This window comes from Calliopsis andreniformis, chromosome 3 (genome assembly GCF_051401765.1).
Source record: "Calliopsis andreniformis isolate RMS-2024a chromosome 3, iyCalAndr_principal, whole genome shotgun sequence".
NCBI lineage: Eukaryota > Metazoa > Arthropoda > Insecta > Hymenoptera > Andrenidae > Calliopsis > Calliopsis andreniformis.
This window is the reverse complement of record NC_135064.1, coordinates 28665172-28685220: the sequence shown is the minus strand read 5'-3', so window position 1 is coordinate 28685220 and position 20049 is coordinate 28665172. Positions and strand designations below refer to the sequence as shown.

General features: G+C 33.0%; 3 protein-coding genes across 5 annotated transcripts; 2 read left to right on the top strand and 1 right to left on the bottom strand.

Moving 5' to 3' along the window:
* Window positions 1–180: 180 nt before the first annotated feature.
* Window positions 181–3786, bottom strand: LOC143176947 (uncharacterized). The gene is made up of 4 exons (XM_076374625.1): window positions 3058–3786; window positions 2725–2901; window positions 2444–2641; window positions 181–2142 (listed from the first exon to the last, which is right to left on the bottom strand). Exons 1-4 carry the CDS (start codon window positions 3213–3215, stop codon window positions 351–353), a joined length of 2325 nt encoding a protein of 774 aa, XP_076230740.1. The 5' UTR covers window positions 3216–3786; the 3' UTR covers window positions 181–350.
* A 176-nt stretch (window positions 3787–3962) lies between these two features.
* On the top strand, window positions 3963–11325 carry LOC143177661 (uncharacterized). The gene is made up of 7 exons (XM_076375734.1): window positions 3963–4159; window positions 4456–4552; window positions 5391–5548; window positions 5650–5881; window positions 5959–6986; window positions 7123–7424; window positions 7596–11325. Exons 2-7 carry the CDS (start codon window positions 4489–4491, stop codon window positions 7666–7668), a joined length of 1857 nt encoding a protein of 618 aa, XP_076231849.1. The 5' UTR covers window positions 3963–4159; window positions 4456–4488; the 3' UTR covers window positions 7669–11325.
* Window positions 11214–14838, top strand: Pink (WD40 repeat domain-containing protein pink). 3 transcript variants are annotated; one of them, XM_076375732.1, is made up of 7 exons: window positions 11214–11348; window positions 11711–11821; window positions 11921–12154; window positions 12249–12510; window positions 12589–14248; window positions 14316–14433; window positions 14533–14838. In XM_076375732.1, exons 1-7 carry the CDS (start codon window positions 11262–11264, stop codon window positions 14791–14793), a joined length of 2733 nt encoding a protein of 910 aa, XP_076231847.1. In that variant the 5' UTR covers window positions 11214–11261; the 3' UTR covers window positions 14794–14838. The 3 variants fall into 3 exon arrangements, with proteins under 3 accessions (XP_076231847.1, XP_076231846.1, XP_076231848.1); XM_076375731.1 differs by having other exon boundaries at window positions 12249–14248; XM_076375733.1 differs by lacking the exon at window positions 14316–14433 and having other exon boundaries at window positions 12249–14248; window positions 14533–14690.
* Window positions 14839–20049: the final 5211 nt, after the last annotated feature.

The following is a 20049-nucleotide window of genomic DNA, read 5'->3' as shown; positions in this document are numbered from 1 at the left end:
ATGAATTTAAATGTTGAAAATGTGGATGAGTTCGGAAAAAAGTTTCGATCGAAGTCGTTTGAATTTTATACATTCAAATTTCTAAAGTACAAATGTCTACTTTATCATAGTTCATAACTCTATGTACGTGTATATATTATTTTACACTATCTAGGATATTAGAGTAGAGCTGTAAGAAGATAGCAGCAAATAAAAGAAGAAATACATAGTTAGACAGTAGAGGTTTGTCGTATCCAGGAATAAATGGGATGTAAAATCCAATATGTATATATGTAATCGGATACATGAGTATGGAGAGAGGAAATGAAAACGCAATACGTATGATCAGATGAAATGGTTGGAATACGTTTTCATGCCTGTAAGTCTGTAGCCTGAATCAACTGTTCAGAAGGATTAAAAGGTGTTTTAGCAGTTCCCGTCTTGACAACGCGTCGTCCAATCATCATTGTAACATTACGATGTGCTTGATGTATAGTTTGCAAATGGAAGCGTCTCCACAGCAAAGCTCCAGTGTCGACGGATTTAGTCCAATCTTTCCATTCTCCGCGAGTAATCTGCGTACCTTCCATTTCAAAGATTTTCTCGATTACACTTCGTAACCATATATTCCAGTCTATAGCCGCGTCACTGATATGCGCAAGCCATTTAGTCCAATCTCTGATTTCTTTTGATTCCACTACAGGCACGTAACGTTCCATGAACGCGATCTGCGACTTACTCAGAATCGATCTTAACCAATTAGCAATCTTCCCACACACCACGTCCATAACGTCCTTTAGTTCCTCCGTTAACAGATCTGGATTTTCCAACATTACAATGTTACTCAGTTTTTCATAAATGACACGGTGTATACCATTCGTTATTGGGTCTTCGCCTGTATTTTCCGGAACATTCTCAATCATTTTATATACAGTATCGATAATTTTGCCAAACGTAAGGAAAGGAAGATCGCTTTTGAATAATTCTTCCAGATCCTCTGGGATAATCTTATCCGTTCGAACTGTTTTCTCAGAAGCCTCTTCTGCAACTTTATCCACTTTCTCTGCTTCCACTTCCATCTCTTCTTTTTCTGCCGGCGGCATCTCTTCCTCTGCTAGCATATCTTTGCCTTCATCTTCTTCGGTGATCACCTTTTCACTTTCTTCCGTCGCTTCATCTGTCAACAAATCCTTCGTTGGCTCGTCAGGTGTTTCTTCTGTCTTTATGTCTGCTATACCTTCATCCTTTACTTCCGCTTCTGCTGCTGCTTCCGTTTCCGGCACTCCCTCCCCGTCTTCTCCTTCCAGCGCTTCGCCCTCCGTTTCCAGTTTTGCCTCCGTCTCAACTTCTATACCTGGTTCAGTTATCGTTTCGACTCCTACTTCTACTTTTGGCTCTTCTTGCATTTCCGTTCCTATGTCTGTCGTTTCTTGTTCTTCCGATTCTATTTTGCTTTTTGTTTCAGCAATATCCAGTTCCAGTTCTTGCGTCTGCACTTCTTCCTCTACCTCTTCCTTCGGTTCCACTTGCTCTGTCTCAACGCCAATCTCTTCCTTTTCTATATCTTCCGCTTCTTCTTCAATCTTTTCCTCCGTCTCCTCATCTTCGATTTTATCTCTCTCATCTTCGTCTTCCTCATCTCTAGTCTCTTTATCGTCTATCTTCAAATCGTCATCCTTATCTTCATCATCCTCATCTTCATCCTCCTCTTCCTCCTCCTCCGCTTTCATCTCGGCTTCTTTTTTCTTGCACCGTTCTTCGAGCTTCTTCTCCTGGTCTTGTGCAACTTCAGACAAAACACCAGATACCCAGCAGGCTATTACATCGGCCAAGAATCGTAACTGCTGCGATTTACGGTCTTCATTATGAGGACGAGTGTATTCAAGAATATCAATTAGACGTCTAATTATCACTTCCGAGACGTCACTAAACTCCGATTTGGGAATCGGGCATTTCCACTTTAAGATACTCTTGACGAAACGTTCGGCTATAAGATATTGACAAGAAACTGCATCTCTGTCAAACGATCCTGTACCGCTCACGGTACCCAAAATCAGTTTTTTCGATTTACTCCTCTCCTTATAACTCCAGTCATCTTTCCTTTTTCCTTTCTTCTTCTTTTTCTTCTTTTCAAATTTTCTGCGCGAAGCAATTGCAGCTTGTCTGTAAAAATGTTTAATGCTCGATGAGAGTGGAAGTAAATAGATATGTACAGATGTGTAAGTCTTACAACATTTTCAGAGACGCGAACAAATCTTAATTAAGTAGGTACATATCAGAAAAAATGCAGAATAAATAATTAATAGCACCTTACCGTATCTATTGTAATAGAATCATTGTTTAACCTATTGTCAATATAAGAAACGTCTCTTTAACGGAGAGCTTCGTCAATAATGAAACGATTAAAACGAAAGAAATAAAGAATGAAAAAAAAACATCTGAGTTTCTAGGATTTATACTGTACTCAGGAGTTAAGCAAGTTTCATCCTCCAAAGTTCGAACGAGATTGTCCAATAGTGCCGGTGGTAAAATTCCCGCGGTTTGTTGCAACGTCATCAGTATTCGCTGTTTCGTTGGTTGTGCCAATTCCTTGATCCGTGGTGACACGGGTTTTAATTTTCGCAGAGTCGTCTGTTTATAGCAATCCGGTGGACATTTTCGGCTGTTTTCAAGTATTACAAGTTAATCGTTATTGACGCTATTGCCTAATAGTTCAGATTTAGTCCTTATAACCCGCAAGCTCACCTTGGTGTCGCTAACATGTTGATGTAGTCTGTTTTTGTTAGACAATGTCTAGGAATGATCTCTGCTTTTGGAAAAGTGCAAGGTTCTCCGAATACCGCGACGTTTACAAACTTTACGCTTTTCTTTCTTTTATCTCTTCGTTTTTCACAACAATCCCCATTCGATTTTCCTTTCTGCCTCTGGAAGGGATATTTTACAGAACTAATTCAGGGATTTTTCAAGTGCTGTTTCTAAAAATTAAGACCAGACAATGGAAAAGGTAGAAAAAGAAAGAAGGAAAGAAGGGAAGAAACGTAGTACGATAAAAGACAAAATCTTCGATTTGCCTTTGACTTCTTCGAAGACGATTTGTCACAGTGTTCCCATCTCTTTTTCTTTTCTGTTTGACGTGGATACCCTTCAAATGTGTCATCCTTCTCTCCTCTTCTTATCTCACGTTCAATGGAAGTAGCCCGTTTAACATCTTCCGGTGCATCGTCATCCTTCTCCATGATAGTTTCCTTTCAGAATGATACACGGAGAACAAATTTTGATATCATCCAGGGATTGTTCAATTTTATTTCTTTTCGCTTTTTTCGTCACTGATCTCAGAAAGCATTCCTTTTATCTTTGTGAGATGTGCTACTTTTAAAATATAGTCACTTTCTAATTTCCACTTTTTCTTTTTTCTCTTTTTTTTTCTCTTTTTCTTGTATATCTATTTTCTCTAAAATTGTCTTTTTTTTTTCAAAATTGAGAGTTGCATATGGTGGAGTGTTAATATACTTGAAAATTTTCTTCACATTTTGTTTAGAAGCGAACGAATATTGTGAGTGGTTATTAGGTTGGAAAAGCCTGTTTTGTTTTTGAAATCGTATTCCGTATTGTCAATTGAGAAATCGTTCTCGATAATCGTTCTCGCATTCAAAAATATTTTACGGTGTGAACTTGGAGAATACTGAAATCCAAGTTTATACATATACACCACAAATACACATAATAGATATATGTATGTACATATGTATGCATGTAATGTGTCAGTTTATACGTCAAATAAGATCGTGAATTTAGACACTGGCTGCGCCTGAGCAGATTTCCAGATCTATGTATCCAGTAAGCCGACATAAGCTTATTCAAAATTCCCTGCATCCCTTAGATCTAGTAGACTTAGAAATTCGAAGGTGTTTTCAGCGTCCTCTGCTCGTGAATAACGGTCAGTTGAAGAACTAGTGATTGAAGTAGTGTTAGTTGGGAAAGGGACTAGTTTCGTAAATACGTGTGACTTGTCTCTGGCGGGCTCAGAGCAGTAAACTTTGGAAGCTGCTCAAAGATGGCGATAGTTTCAGTATCGGTGCTCGACACCGATAGCTGCTTCGTTTACTAATCGATCATTCCTGGTGTCGGGTGTCTGGTGTCGGGTGTCGGGTGTCGAGAGTCGGTGCAAGTAGATGCAAAAGTAGGTGCAAGTAGGTGCGAGTAGATGCAAGTAATGCATATTAGTGTGTCTATTTGAGAGGACGCAAACTGTGCGAGAATGCTTGGGAGTAAGAGTTTCGAGAGATATGCAGCTGTGCGAAAATAACTGTTGCTCTCGCATACGTGATCAGTGATACAGGTGTATTAACGGAAGATGCTGTCTGGTACTGTGTTATGAAAAATGTTAAGAAAAAACGAGCAGTCGACGATACAGAACAGCCTCTGAGACGTCCAACGATTACTAACTTTTGCTCTTTGTTGTTGCATGGCGACAAGTAATTACGATTATGATGAGATAACGAACGCAGAATGAAATACGGCGACAGTAACCTTCTCGGTTATGCAGTTTTCGCGTTTCTTCTATTTTTCCATGGTGAGTCGAGTACCTAAGTCTTCTGTTTATCATTGTTCTCCACTTAACTTGCAATATTCTTCTTTCTTTCATTCATTCATTCATTCATTTCATTTCATTTCATTTCATTTCATTTCATTTCATTTCATTTCATTTCGTTCAACCTTTCAATTCTATTATTTTTCTTCGATCCACTTTTAATTTCGTTTTAGAGTTCTTCAGAGCTACGCGCCTAAAATTCGTCGGCTAAACTAGACATTTTTCATCATACAGAAATTCTTTACGTTATACATCGATTTCAATCTTTAAATGTTTTCTCATTGAATGATTCCACTTGGGATTTGATGTTTGACAAAAACATTTCTATCGAGCGAACAATTTATATGAAAACTCAGAAGGATAGACCGATTGACGTAACGCGCATATGACGCATGTATCGTTACCGCTCACCTGCTACCTCGTTCATATGTTTCACTCGGTACACATACATACATATACATATAGTCGGATGCATATGCATTTTCTTTTTTTTTTTTACTAAGGCCCAATGCACTCGAGCGATATTTTGATGCACGATCTCGTTGCGATCATATGTTTGTTTTCGTTGTTTATAATTGGGAAAACAAAGAAAAACATATCACAACGAATTCGTGCATCAAAATATCGCTATTGTGCATTGGTTCTAATCATGTTAATATTATTACAAAAATTGTAGTTTTAAAGTATTCTTGAAACTAACCAGTATAATTGTCTTTATACATGTAATTCAATATTGCAGAAAACTATAAACAAAACAGAAGATTAACTATAGATCATTGTTAGACAAATTTTGCTAAAACCTTTTCTGGATGTTTTACAGTTATTCGAGCAGAAAGTGGCGCTACTTGCAAAGATCAACAGGGGCGATCTTTTGAAAGTGGTATATACTACATTCCTGGTCCAGAACCTTGTACACTGTGCGTTTGTGATAATGGCAATCCAAAGTGGTGTAAAGCATTTGTTTGCAAATTTGCAGAGGTATTGCAAATACTAAAATAGTTGTCTTATCTTTATACATTCTATTATTGTTTTTGCATGATACAAAGTATGCGATTGAAAAGTAATTTTACATTCAATAGGAAGATTGTAAATCTTCCCGACGAGGTGATATCTGTTGCGAGTATATTTGTTTGGACGATACATTGTCATCTATATCAAACGATAAAACAGATGGGATTGGCAGCAGTGCAGCAGATGCTACTGCAAATTATGATATAGGACTGCGATCTGTTGCTAGTTTTGTGACGGCTGTGTTGTCGTTGAGCCTACTATTTTTTTTAATACATCGCTTGCGTCAGAGAAAAATACGAGGTATTTCACCTTTTACAACATATTTTGTGCTAATATCTTTTACTGATAGAACAATAATGTTGACCATCTTGTAAAAGTTTGCGTGGCAGGAAGACAAAACAGACAGTTGGCAGAGGACCAAAGAAATTTAGGTAGTATGGGATATTTAGAACGGGACGGATTATCGCACGGTGTACCTATGGATGACATTCCATGTGGAGCCAATTATCCATTATGGAAACCACCCAGTAATTACTTTCCACGTGGAGAAGCCCCACCACCTTATGAAGAAGCTGTGGCAGCGGCACGAGCAGAACAAGCCCTTTTGTCGATGAATCCACAAGTGCTTCCTCAACTGAGTTTTCCAACTAGTTATTTGGCAAATGCCAATAGTCGTACTAGCATATCGCTGGTAGGAAATACACAAAATGTAATGAGTGGCAGTCCATCAGCGCTGATATGCGATAGCGGCATCGTTGACTCTTCAGGTTTAATATCGACATCGAGCAGACCAATTTCAAATCCAAACATATACGCTAGTTATCGTCAATCAAATCAAAACGAATCTCTATCCCCGGGTGTTAATGTAGGAACTTCTACTACAAGTTTTACCACGGGCACAAGTACTTATGAGAATTTGCCTACGCCAATTGGAATCTCAAGCATTGCTACCCAGCATTCTGAAGTACCTGCTCAGCCTGTATCATCCAGTTTACAGCCCAATGTTCTAAAAAATTATCAAATCCATACCACCCTTCCTCGTCAAACCGGCGCATTTACAATATCTGCCACCTTACTGAATTCTAGTGTTACTGCCCATCGTACAATACCCAGAACATTGACTGCTCGTTCTGGTACGAGATTACGAGACATTATGAACAATCATTCCGAGAATGAATTTTTACAATCATCGTCAACCGATGTTGCGTCAAGAAATTTAGTGCATTCCATACAACAACGCTCATCTGTAATGAAGGATCAAGAAATTTCCAAGGAGAAATCCAGTTCAAGTACAGTTTATGAGGACATGCGGATACAGTCTTCTGCTTCTTCGTCAATCTGTGGGCTACAACAAAATGAAAGGCAAATTTCAGATCATAAGCTCGAAAAATCACATGATTTTAAGGTATGCCATTAAATACATATAATAATCGATTAATATTGCAACTTTCTAATATTAATATGTCACGTGTACCTACACATGTACGTGTATGTGTATTTAATTAAGTATGCATTATAACAATAATTTGTATACATTTCAGCCGCCATTAAACGTAGCTAATGGAATTAATGAAGAGGGAAGTTTTGAATCGGTAACATGTACGTGTAGTATGCAAGCTCTTCCTACGCTTCACGACGATACCGATGACTATAGAAGCGAATGTGAGAATTGCAAGAGTGCGAGCGGTTCTCGTTACTACTTAGACAACGAGGACGAATTAGTTACTTCTCCTCACGAAACTATGACGTTACATAGAAGACCGGATGAAGCAACGTCAAGTACCACGCCTCAGTACTATCGAACTTCGCTTACACTGCCTACAAGTACTCGCCAGCGGACAAGGTAATCGTACATATTGGACAAGTAGAATATGCTTTTATTTTCGCCGGTTTTATTCTTCTAATTTTCTCCTCATTTGTTCAGATATAATCGCATTATCGAGATAAAGAGAAAATTATAGAGAATTATAAATAACTATTAACAATGTTAGTACATATCAGTTTTTATGTTTAGGAGTACAAGCGTTCGAGAAAATTGGTTCAATACCATGCCACAAAGTTCTACAGAATCATCGGACGAAAACTGATTAACGACGAAAATACAATTTATAATTCTCTTACACCGTGTAATCGTAAGATGATTATAATCCATTATCAAGATTAAATATTACGTAGATGGACGGTGTTCATACTTCATTGCGTTGCGGGCAACAATATCGTATCGTTCTTAATAGAATTTCGATGTCACCGAAATATATTTTCTATCTCGTTCACTGTCGAATCTAAATTGTTGTTCATGTAATTCGTGTACTCGAACAACGCGCGTTGTACGATGCTACAAAGAAGTTACGGTTTTGCTTTCACAGTTCTTCTTTACACATTGTTGTACTGTGGGAGCAAATTTTAAATATACACACTATGAAATTACAATTTACAATTTCTATATGTTCAAATTAACAAATTCTTAAAAAAGACAAAATAATGTATAGCATTATTAGAACTTTTTTTTTAACTATGTTCTATGCATATCATTCACTACAAATGAACTAAAAAGTATTGAAAATCGAAATTTTTATCGCTTTTGTCTCTACTGAAATCAAGCAACAAAGATCGTTGTTCCCATTGTCACGAGTAATAAGTAAAGTATACCTTTCTGTTGACTAAATAATACAGTGATGCGTAAGGAGCTAATTGATTCACACTATACGTATTATTATCCTTTATTAACCATCCCAATACAATGCCGAAATCACTGGTGATTCACCAGTGTAAGTCAAAAGTGACTCGGGCATAGGCCAATACTGCGAGAGTTAATTAAACACAACAATTTTATCTAATTTACTGTTTTCAATCTTACAATTTATGCAAAATACAAATTTTCGATATGGTATGAGACGAAGGTGTCCATATTATGGTATCATTTCAATTTATAATAATCCTGTTGATTTAAATATGTAGTGTGAATTAATTTTAAAGCACCTTAACACGTATTTCTTTTCTATCTTTTATTAGCGACTATACAAACAAACGATATTCCTTCTTTGTGACGTGTTTATATGCATGTCGCAAATGCGCACACTCTTATGTACGAACTCTAATTCAAATTCAAGCATCGATACACAATTATATATCAGCTGAAATCGGTAATCGATACTCAGGAAAATTATATCTTGCACTTTCTGTACAACACTATTTCCTGATGTAGTTTTTTTGCATATTTTTTATCCCACAAAAAAGAATCAAACGCAATTATCTCTCTTCAATTCATAAATGGTCCAATTGTTGTAGCATTAATTATGAACATTTTTATGGAACTTGTTTTTAACAATCTGATGTCGAAAATATTTAAGTGTGTACACAATATTATTTTATACAGTAAGGAAAACTACATTTGCTTTTGAACTACATCCACTAGTATATACATGTATACGTAATTTACGATTCATTATGGAAGTGCAACAAATGTAATGCTCATTTTCTATAATTAATATAGCTACTCTTTTGAGGTACATTGAATGTAAAAAAAAAAAACAATGATTTTCTAAAGTAATTTTTAATCATGACTGATTGTATTGTAATATTAGCAAAGTATGCAACAAAACTAAATCATTCTTCCAATTGTTTTCGTTTATATTTTTTACAAAATGTGTCAAATAATTTTTCATAATCACAACAAATACTGTAGATGCTAAAGAGTACTAGAACATACGAGTATTGATAATATATTAAATAGCAATGGTTAAAACAGATTAGACACTGTTACCAGAATGTCATTTGCCAAATGTTATCCTCGTTGAATATAAATCTTGTCTTTAATTATTTGTATAGATCTTTGTTAAATTCTCATGCACGAGAGATCATAAATTTTCAATGATTGGAATTAAAAAAGTCAAGCACAATCAAATAAACGAATAACATGCTGTAATAAGAATATAATTATCTTGCATAGATATCTGAAAAATTATAGATATTTAACATTTTATACAAGAAAACATAACATTATTTAGACTCATTTTCGTTATACTTTTACTGATTTTGTACAAACAGAATGATAAATTGTTTATAATGTACATGTTTAACGAATTGTCCATATAGAACAAATTTGTTACTTGATTTTCATTGTATGGCTTTGTCAACGCATTATTTTGTACGAAAATTAGAATTATCGAAGATTAATTTTTACAAGTTCAAAATTGAATGTGTGTCGACATCGAAACAGGCAGTAATTGAAAGATAAAGCAAATACCATTAAGCAGTATATGATAAGCATATTGAAATTGTTTTAGAAAAGAGGATTAATTAAATGATAATTTAAGACTACTTTGACTGCGACGCGAATGAGTCTTCGTTAGCTGCGCGAACGTGCACCGCTACATGGGTATTGTCTGTGCAGCATTTTATTCTTATGTCATTGCATACTTCGTTGTGCCCGTCGAGGATAAGTCACGAAGCAATCAACAGTAAAAAAAAACTTGCGACTATGTGAACATTCATTAGCCGCTTCGCGGTGAAAGATTACGCGAAGATTCGTACTCGCGGTAGCACGCGCGTTGCGATGAGAAACGTTCAGTCACGTCGCTATGAAAGTAGACTAAACAATAATGAACAAATCGACTAATGCAACATGTACATACATACATACGTATCTACTTGCAAACGATACAAGATCAGAATCTTTTCTTACTATAGTCGGCGCATATTGTGTGTTCGTTGTATTCGACTATATTCCACTTTAAGAAAAATGTGTTCATTATATAATAAATCTTTCTATACGCATGAAATCGTTCGTCCAATGAAATGTAAGAAATTTGATTCGATAGAAATCTTTGAAAGAGAGAAGAGCGAACGAGCGATAGAAAGAGAGAAGCAGGAAGAGTTTCAAATTCTCGTAGTTGAAACGGTACAAAAATGAAATTACTTAAATGTTCATCCTATAATTTCAAACATTGTATATATTTACCCAAGTAGTTTAAAAAAAATTGCTATAACACTTACGTAAGTAAGTCAAAAATATAAACTGATCTAAGTTATATTCATATATATATTTATTTATTGATTACATATGTGTATATATACACGACAAGTAGAATGTCTGTGTTGACGAAGGCAGATTATCATTCGATTGTAATAAATCAATACTTTACATAAGCTAGTTGTTCTTAATCAATTGTTATTAATTAATATTTGTCTCACCTTAGTATACCTACTAGCCTACCGCCTACTTCACTCGGTCACTGAGATCAGATGGTGAATGGTGGCGAATACTGGTAAGTGGTATTCTGGTGTATGTTGAAAACTGGCGTAAGTTACTGAAGTAAGTAGTCATTATATTTGCATCAGAAGCCACATACCGTATCCAGCTATCAAGCTATCCAATCCAGTATATAAAAATCAGGAAAGTAATCATAAAACTTCATAAAGCACGTAAAGTCTGGCTTACGCTCAGAAACCGCATACTGTATCCAGTAACACATGTATATACAAATCAGTGTGTGTACATACGTACAATAGATGAGCGCCAATAGTTGAGAAGTTGAAGGCAAGAATCAAAGAATGTGACTTGTGACTATAACTACATCGTGTCGAAATTCACTATAACGTGTTGTTGTTAACCTATTATCCGTTGTGTCTTCATGTATTTACCATTTCTATATCACGTCCAAGGATCTTGTAGACTACTATGCCGAAATTTCCTTACATCTTGTCAGAGTACGAAGAAATAAATTCTATTCTTTATAAGCCTATCAATTCGACTCAACGAATTAAGGTAGTTTTTTATCATTTCTATAAGGGTAACCTAAAATGTACATATAATACGTGCAATGATTAAGTTTCTTTTGAAAATGATCAAAATTTTGTAAAATGAAATTCGAAATAAAAGTAACGTTTCTAAGTGTAATCAAACTCTATGTAACAAAATATTGTATAAAGTATTACAAATATTTGAATACATATATCTTCATTTCACGTAAATGCTATCGTTTTTCATGCTTATTAATTCATGTACTTACGATAAAAATTGCAAATTTAATATTTTAAGTTGAGATCTATTGAAAAATATCTAGAATGTGATATTTTAAATATGGAAAGAATTGATTAAAATAATATCAATGTTTTATTATTTTACAGTATACATGTTTCAATGTGTCTCCCAGTTATATTATACTGGGTTCAACCAGTGGCAGCATTTATTTGTTTTCAAGGACACCATGTTCCTTTTTACAACTGATACCTCTATCGGTAAATAAAGTTTATGCAATCTATTGTAATAAAGAACAAACCAATGTGTTATGAATTATTGTTAAAGCTGTACGTTAAGAGTAAACTGTTTCATCATAGGAAGGAGCAGTTTCTTGTGTTCTCATATCACCTGATGAAAGAATAGTTGCTCTAACAACAATACGTGGAGTAGTTTGTTTGGTGGCTTTAAAACCTTCCCCAAAGTTGATAGCTATCTCAGTAGAGCATATAAATGAACAAGTTAATTGCCTTTGTTGGAATGATAATAGTTCTGAAATATATATTGGAGATTGGAATGGTAAAATCTCTGTTATGGTGTTATCTATTTTTACAGTAAGTATTAAATTTATCTACAAAATGCATAAGATATGATTAATTTTAATTATTTTTTCTGTTCTCCTTGATTTGATGAAATTTAATTTTTTAGGTCAATGGTATGTTTCAAGCACCATCGTGTACTTTAATGACTTTAGATGCAGCAATTGTACAACTATCTTTTTCTTCACCTTTATTACTAGTTTCAACCCTAACACGTTGTTATATATGTGATACAGTACAAGAACAATACAAACAAGTAGGAAATAAAGCACGTAATGGGGTATTTGGTGCTTGTTTTTACAAAACATGTCTCACAAAAAATAATAGTGCTTTGGTTGTTCAGAAAGATGAAAGGTTAACCAATAAGAAAGGTTCCTTTAATTTTATTTCTACGGATAACAGTAACATACAGTTAGAAAGTGTACCTCAAATATTTTGTGCTCGACCAGGCTCTAGACTCTGGGAGGTGTCTGCAAATGGAGTTGTGATAAAAACTCATCAATTTAAAGAAGCATTAGCTATTGCACCTGTAAAAATATGTCAGTCGAATATTAGAGAATCTATTTATTTAAAACATTTGGAACAAACGTGGACTCCGCAATCCATTAACTTTTCTCATTTGTTCATCATTGGAGAAAAGTATTTATTTTCATATACTTCCAGTGGTCTATATGTAATTGATCCTATCGCGGCAACGATAGTGTTATGGAACAATGAATTCTCAAATATAATCATGGCAGAGAGTATAGAGAATAAAATATATTTGATGACGTCCAATGGGGAATTTCATTGTTTAACATTGTCCTCTTTGGATACTTTGATATTACTACTGTATAATGGAAAAAAATATCAGGAATGTTTAGAAATATGTCTTGTGTATAAAACAGAGTTAAAAAAGTTAATAGATGGTACAGAGATTGATGCTATATGTAATATTGAAAATAAGTTACAGCAGATTAAAGACGATGAATTGTTCACGTTATTACATTCTTTAACACTTCATCTGGAATCTAATTCGAAAGTAAATCAGAAGAAATTACATTCAGGTATTGTCATTGTTAATTCTGGAAATTCAGGTTTTAAGAGCGACGAGAATTTCAGGCATAAAGCTATGTCTCATTCCCCTATGCAATGCACTGAAAATTCTTCCGAAATCGAATTAACGTTAGAGACAATACCATTGACGCAAGCCTCGATTGATTCTAAAAATGAATCAAATGAAACTGAAGATGCAAATTGTAATATATCGAAAGAAATAGTAAATTTTTCTAGTGAAGAAACTTTAGAAGTTAAAGAAGGATTAGACTCAATTAAAAGTGCGATGCAAAAAATACAAGACGATTTGCGAGGTGTATATTCATTGTTTGAAAATATTAGACTTTCTATGCATGAAGAAGAACTAGAAAAAGTAATAGTAGATATAAATTGGAGGATGAATGTGATCAAAGATTCATATGAAACTTTATCGGATGTAAAAAGCTTTGTTTATGAAATATTGAGAAGTGCAGAGTTATATTATTTTAATGTTCTACTAGAAAACACTTCAACGGATTTAATCCAATCAACTGATAATAAACGTATAATAAATCAAATAATGGTAGCTTTTATTAGTATAAATGCACAAAGCTGCAGAAGGTGTACCTGTAGTAGGCCTTGCCTGACGAATGAATTAACAGAACCACAGTTCCTAGAAATTGGTAGATCTCTTCTTAAAAAATTTGTAAATGAAGATAAAGAGCAGTGTGTTGGTTTATGTAATGGAGTACCTTACATGTGGCGGGATTATTTGCCGATATATGTGAAGCAGCACAATATACTTACGAATGATATTTTGTGTCAGTGCCTTCAGATTAAAGATAGCATTATTCTCTCCATTATTCTACCTTTATTGGATGAAAAACAGTGGAATCTCACAGCAATGTACATAAAGAAAATTCATGAAGGGCAATGTTTGTTTTGCGGTAAATCTATAAAAATTGGAAACGATGAAATACCAATACAGTGGACTACTGTGATAAATGAAATTACGAGGAAACAAGGATCTGATACTGCTATGGAAATATTAGTAAATTTAGAAAAAGCTATACCAAATGTTCCCATTGATAAAAGGTAAATTTTAAAAGAATTTCTTTTCGATTCTAATATGTACTTGCAAATCAATTTTCATTTATTTCAGTATATTTCAATCCCTCGTATTTACAAAAATTTTACATAAGCATGGAATGAAACATGCTATTAATTTCAACAAAAATACTCTTAAGTTGTCTGAATACAGTACAGTGTGTTCTACGAAGGTACATACTTTCATTTAAGAAAATATTTTCTTAACATACACACACGTATATTTTTTACATCCATTTCTATATCTTTATATCTTTTTCTCTATTGTATAGGTTCGGGATCAACTGATAGAAGTTCTGGAAAAAGATTTAGGTAGATCCATGGACAAAAATGTATTTGGAAACGGAGCACATCACTGGGGAATGCAATATCAAAATAAATTTTCTACTTGTCCATGCTGCACCTTGTTTCTTCAAACACCGATTCTGTTAGGTAACAATGGAATCGCAATCTTTGGTTGCGGTCACGCTTATCACGTAAATTGTATGATAGAAAAAAAAATTACAACTTGCAGTCTTCACTCTTCATTGTAAATATGTACATAACTGATAATAAATATTGCATAGAACGTTAACGTATGAGCGGAAATTGAATTTGAAGAACATATGTCTAGTCATGAAAATATAAATGTTTCGTATAAGTTAAATAATGCAAACGAATCGACTAGCTTTTATCACTACAAACATATCTAAATCTCAAATGAATCCAACAAACATATATTCATATCAGAGTTTCTTCTGAAGGAGGTGCTTGCTTGAAATCATAAAAACTTTAACAAGGTAGATTCTTTCATACGATTTTTAAAGTTTGGAATTCGATAGTAGAATGGTATACTTAATGTATATTAAACTATAATTGAATAGACCAGGCCTGTTCAAGCGTTTGCTTATGCAAACAGCATAGAACCTTATTGTTGTTCTTTGAGCAACCAAAAGTAAGCATGCCCATGCTCACTCATGTATGTACGCAAGCGCGTACCTGACCCACGACATCAAATGTGAACCTGCGAATGTAGAGACTGACGCCGATGAACTCTAATCATTTACACTGCGGTACCATCTAAGTACCTACACTCTTTTACAACTTTTGTCCCCGTCCTTATGCATCGCATGTTATTGCTTACTTCATGCAAAAGCTGAGGTTGAACAGGTCTGGATTAGACGGAAGTTTGACAGCTTTATACTACGTTTATAAAAACATATACATTATATGTACATATATAAAACAGTATATGATCACAGGTACATACAGGAATTCATCGTCAAATGTAAGATTGAGCATTAGAAAAGTACATAATAAGAGCGCATGTACGTCTAAAAAATTCATTGATAAAAATTGACACTGAATCGTTAGAATACCTGTATAATCGTCAAAAATGAATCTTTCAAACGAAATAATTAAATGTTTGCATTAGTTTCATTACGTTTATTTTATCTTATTTTAATATCTAGTAGAAAAATATACGGCCAGTTATATAATTATACATACATCTAATTTGTACTCTTTGTCCATCAAATACATCTGATACATTTAATTAAATGAAGAATTTTAGATTCAATTGAACACTTACCTTCTTTCATGTCTCAATTGTTTAAGATAGAAAACATTTCTATAAACTGAGCTATTTGATGTGTATATGTGTAAAAAAGCTTAATAAATTTTTTTCAAAGCTTCATAATATGTACTTTGACTATTGTTATAAGGAGAAACTGACGAGACTTGCGTTAACTGTTTTTAAATAAGACCGATTTCATTTGTACTTCTAAATTTAAATTTACTTTTCAATTTACAATTGCGCTATTCAATATTTTCTATACTTCAAATGTTATTCTATTAACCCTCGCGTAGCCAACACCGGGTCATTTTTGACCCTGTGTTGGCTTCACGTAGTAGCAATTCCAAGTAGCCCGAGGGTTAAAAAAATATTTGTTCTCCTTTTCTTGATCGTATCTTCTCTTCTTTACTTACACGGTATTGGAACTATGAATTGTTCAGTATATCTATCTATTATTACATTAAAATTCTCTTCGACTAACAGTAGATAAATGTCGACATTTGTATGATCAAAGTTATATCACAACTTAGTCTTAATAACTACATATGTACGTCTTTTAGCGTAAGTATACAGGGGGTGCGTTCTGGCCAAGGTCATGCGCGCTCACGAAAGATAGAGTGGTATAATGATTTTTACTCTACATAACCTACACCTATAGAAAGTTAATCGACTTAACCGCATTGTTTATTATTATTTACATCGAATCACCACAGATAGTCTATGCAAAATGTTGTACCATTGTTTGTTATATCAGCATTTTCTCTTACAAAATGCGATTCATTAGCGACATAGTACTTATGTACATCGCTTACTTTCTAGTTTGGTATGAAAAGTAAATGGAAAATATGTACAATATAAAACAATCTGTATGTATTTTTGTAATTGTGTTTATAGGTCTGACGAGAATGCAATCAGCTTTCTTTTTTCATTTAGTAAAGTATTTCATTATTTATATAATAATGTTTCAATTCGTATTGTAGATTTAAGATTTAAAAAGTCGACTATACAGAGAACAAACCAAAACAAAATTGAAGAGTATCAATTCGTTGTCACTGTATGCATACATACATACATACATATATATACATATACACTTTATTCCGCGTAACTGAGTCTGTAATATATATAGTAATTATATGAAACCGAATTGAAAACATATTATTATACTGATTAATACGTTACTATCGAAACATCGATTTACAATCGTATAAGACTAGATAGGTAACAGCCTTTTTTTTCTTTCTTGCAATACTTAAATTAATCGTCTAATCTTACAATTTCAATGGCTCATAATTATTAAATCCACGCGGTACAATGTAATAAAATTTGATATAAAATAAAAAAAATACTTGCAGTATTTGCACATGATACAGAGTATTAATTCTCATCTTCTTATTTGTAAAAACTCCGATTTTATATATATCTAGGAATAGTTTTGAGTTTATTGACACATAATGTACGCAGTTACGTCAGATCAGTTTTGCAAATTATAATCCCAATATTATTTGAAACAAAACGTCAATAATCGTAATTTCAATGTTATATAATATGAGTAATAAATTATAACTCGAAAATCTGACGCTCGACTTTCGAATTCAAAAAGGAAGGGTATATATATTCCTTCCATAGAAAAGAAGTTAACAATTAAATTGGTGATAGTAACAAATATAAATCTGCCATTTACCATACACTATCTGTTTAGAAAATAATTGAAAAATTTGCCGATGCTCAAATTTCAATTGTATTTGATTCGATGCTAATACAATAATATGTATCATTTCCGTTAATATCATATGAAATTTGAACACCTGTAAACTCAGCATTTACAAGAATTCGCAAACACCAACATGTTAATTAAATAGTAGATCAGTTTTACTTTTAATACTTTTGTTTAATACGAAATTAATTCCGTATTACGGATTAAATATGCAAGATATTAAATGTTCCAATACGATAAATAAAAAATTAACAGGTATCGATAAAATTTATTTTAAAAATCAACATGTTGGTAAATTTGATGAATTCTGGAAAATCGCAGTCACGATACTTTTTGTAAATTTCTGTCCTTGTTTACACGATTAAAGCAATAGAACATTTTGACGAAAATAAAATCTTAATTTGTATACTGTATGAAAGTACAAATATTTGATAAAATGTATTATACAAAAAAGGGTGATTTAGAAAAGTATCAACTAATGTTGTATTCTATGATACACTTACCCCTCGATTCCATACACATTTTCGTCAGGTAATTTCGATTTTTCAGTTAATAAAATAGAATGAGAAGGGCAAAAATTTGAAAAGAATAAACGGTGGCATGGCGAATATTCACGTTATGTACATATTATCTTGAAGCCACCGTTTAACGAATGTTCGCAGTATGATATACAATGTGCTCTAATTCTAAATAATTTGTGATCATTTTAAACAACTTACTCTTATTGTTATTATTATTAGTATTGTAGAAATGTATGCATTAAGACATTCTATATTTCGTAATCAGGTAACAAAAACGATAAATCTTTAATTTGTTTCAATGGTACAACAGTACTTATACTTGTAATCATTTTTTTTTTATGAGATCATAAAATAAAATTTATAGTTTACACGTTATTAAGTTCTATTTACTTCAAGAATTTTATAAGGCAGAAAAAGTGTATAATTTATGGACATTGTTAGCAATAATATAAGAAAAAGTAATGATCTAATTATTTTGGCACTTCCGTTTTTAAATATTGCTGTATAGAGCAAACGCTACTTTATTTCTTCCAGTTGTTTCACAAATTTTTTCCGGATTGCATGGTCTCTTTCTTAAAATTGCAAATTCATTATTTTGCAAAGTCCATATATGTAAATAACGCTTCAATACTGTCATTAATATTGCAATTAGCGAAATAAAAAAGTTATACTACGAAATAAATTAAATTATCTGATTCATTGCGTTATGCAAGACGCGTTGATATACTTACTTACAAAAATTAGTAACAATTTTGTTTATGTAGTTAAGTGTAGTATTTATCAATTTCATAGAAACTAGTTTTCAGCTTCTATTTTATAAAATTGTTTGGCGTTGCATAGTTTTAGTGTTTTGCAAAATCATATCTTAGTTCTAATAATATTCAATTTAAAGCTCTTTTTGTTATACCGATAACAACTTTTCTATCTCTTGTTAAAAATTTGAAAATTATAATTCCTTCATTTTTGCTTGACGATTATTAAAATATAAAATAACTACTTTACTATGAAACTCTTGACAAGCAAAACATATTTTTTATAAATAGAGTTTACGATGTGTTATTAAATACAAAAGTAATTAAAAGAAATAAGACTATAGTTAAAAAAAGTTTCACAGTTCTTTGTACTCTTGGTCAAAATAAAGCAGTCATGTCATTATTCATTTGAAATGCTTCTCTCGTTTCGAAATATAAGTAATACGAGTTGTCGAGTATTACAACTGACAATGAGTATTAGATTTGAGTAATCATTTCAAATTAGTAGAGAAAAATCAAAGGCGGATTCTTCTTCGAACAAGTTGAATTTTCAACGTTAGAATTGCGTTTCAAATGGATAATTTTTTTTTATTAGTACACATAAAAGAAATAGTTTTCTCGCATGTTTAAAAGTACGAAATGAATTCAGAAATATGACGCGTTCTCTTTTATAATTACGTCATTAAGATTGAAATTATGATATGAATTTGAAAGTTCTTTTGTCATGGTAAAATGAAATAACATTTTTTGTGCAAAAGCTAATAAAAGTATAAGTAAAAGGCTACAAAGGTAATGTAAAGACCTAAAATATCTAACAAGATGAACCACCGTATCAATGGTGACTATAGGTGGCAAGTAAAAGTACTCAGGTATCGGAAACTTTATACAAGAACAATGCACACATAATGCTAACAAATCTGCCAAAAGTAACAAGACTTTGTTGCAGTGTGTTTAAACTATAATTACATTTGATCATCTAAACGTATACTTATAGTCAAATTATCGATCTCAATTTTATGCATAAAAGTGAAGTATTGTAATTGCATTATAATAGCTAAATACAATAGCTAAAAACTTTATTTAGAGCATAAATTGAGCAAAAGAGCATTCGCTAATCCTTTGCGATCTTTTATTGCAACAGCAACATTTTTCGACAAGAGTTTTGTTCTTTGCAAATTTGATACGATCCTTTTGAATGATTTACCAGCGTAACATTGAGAAAAGAAACGTGCTATACAAGATAA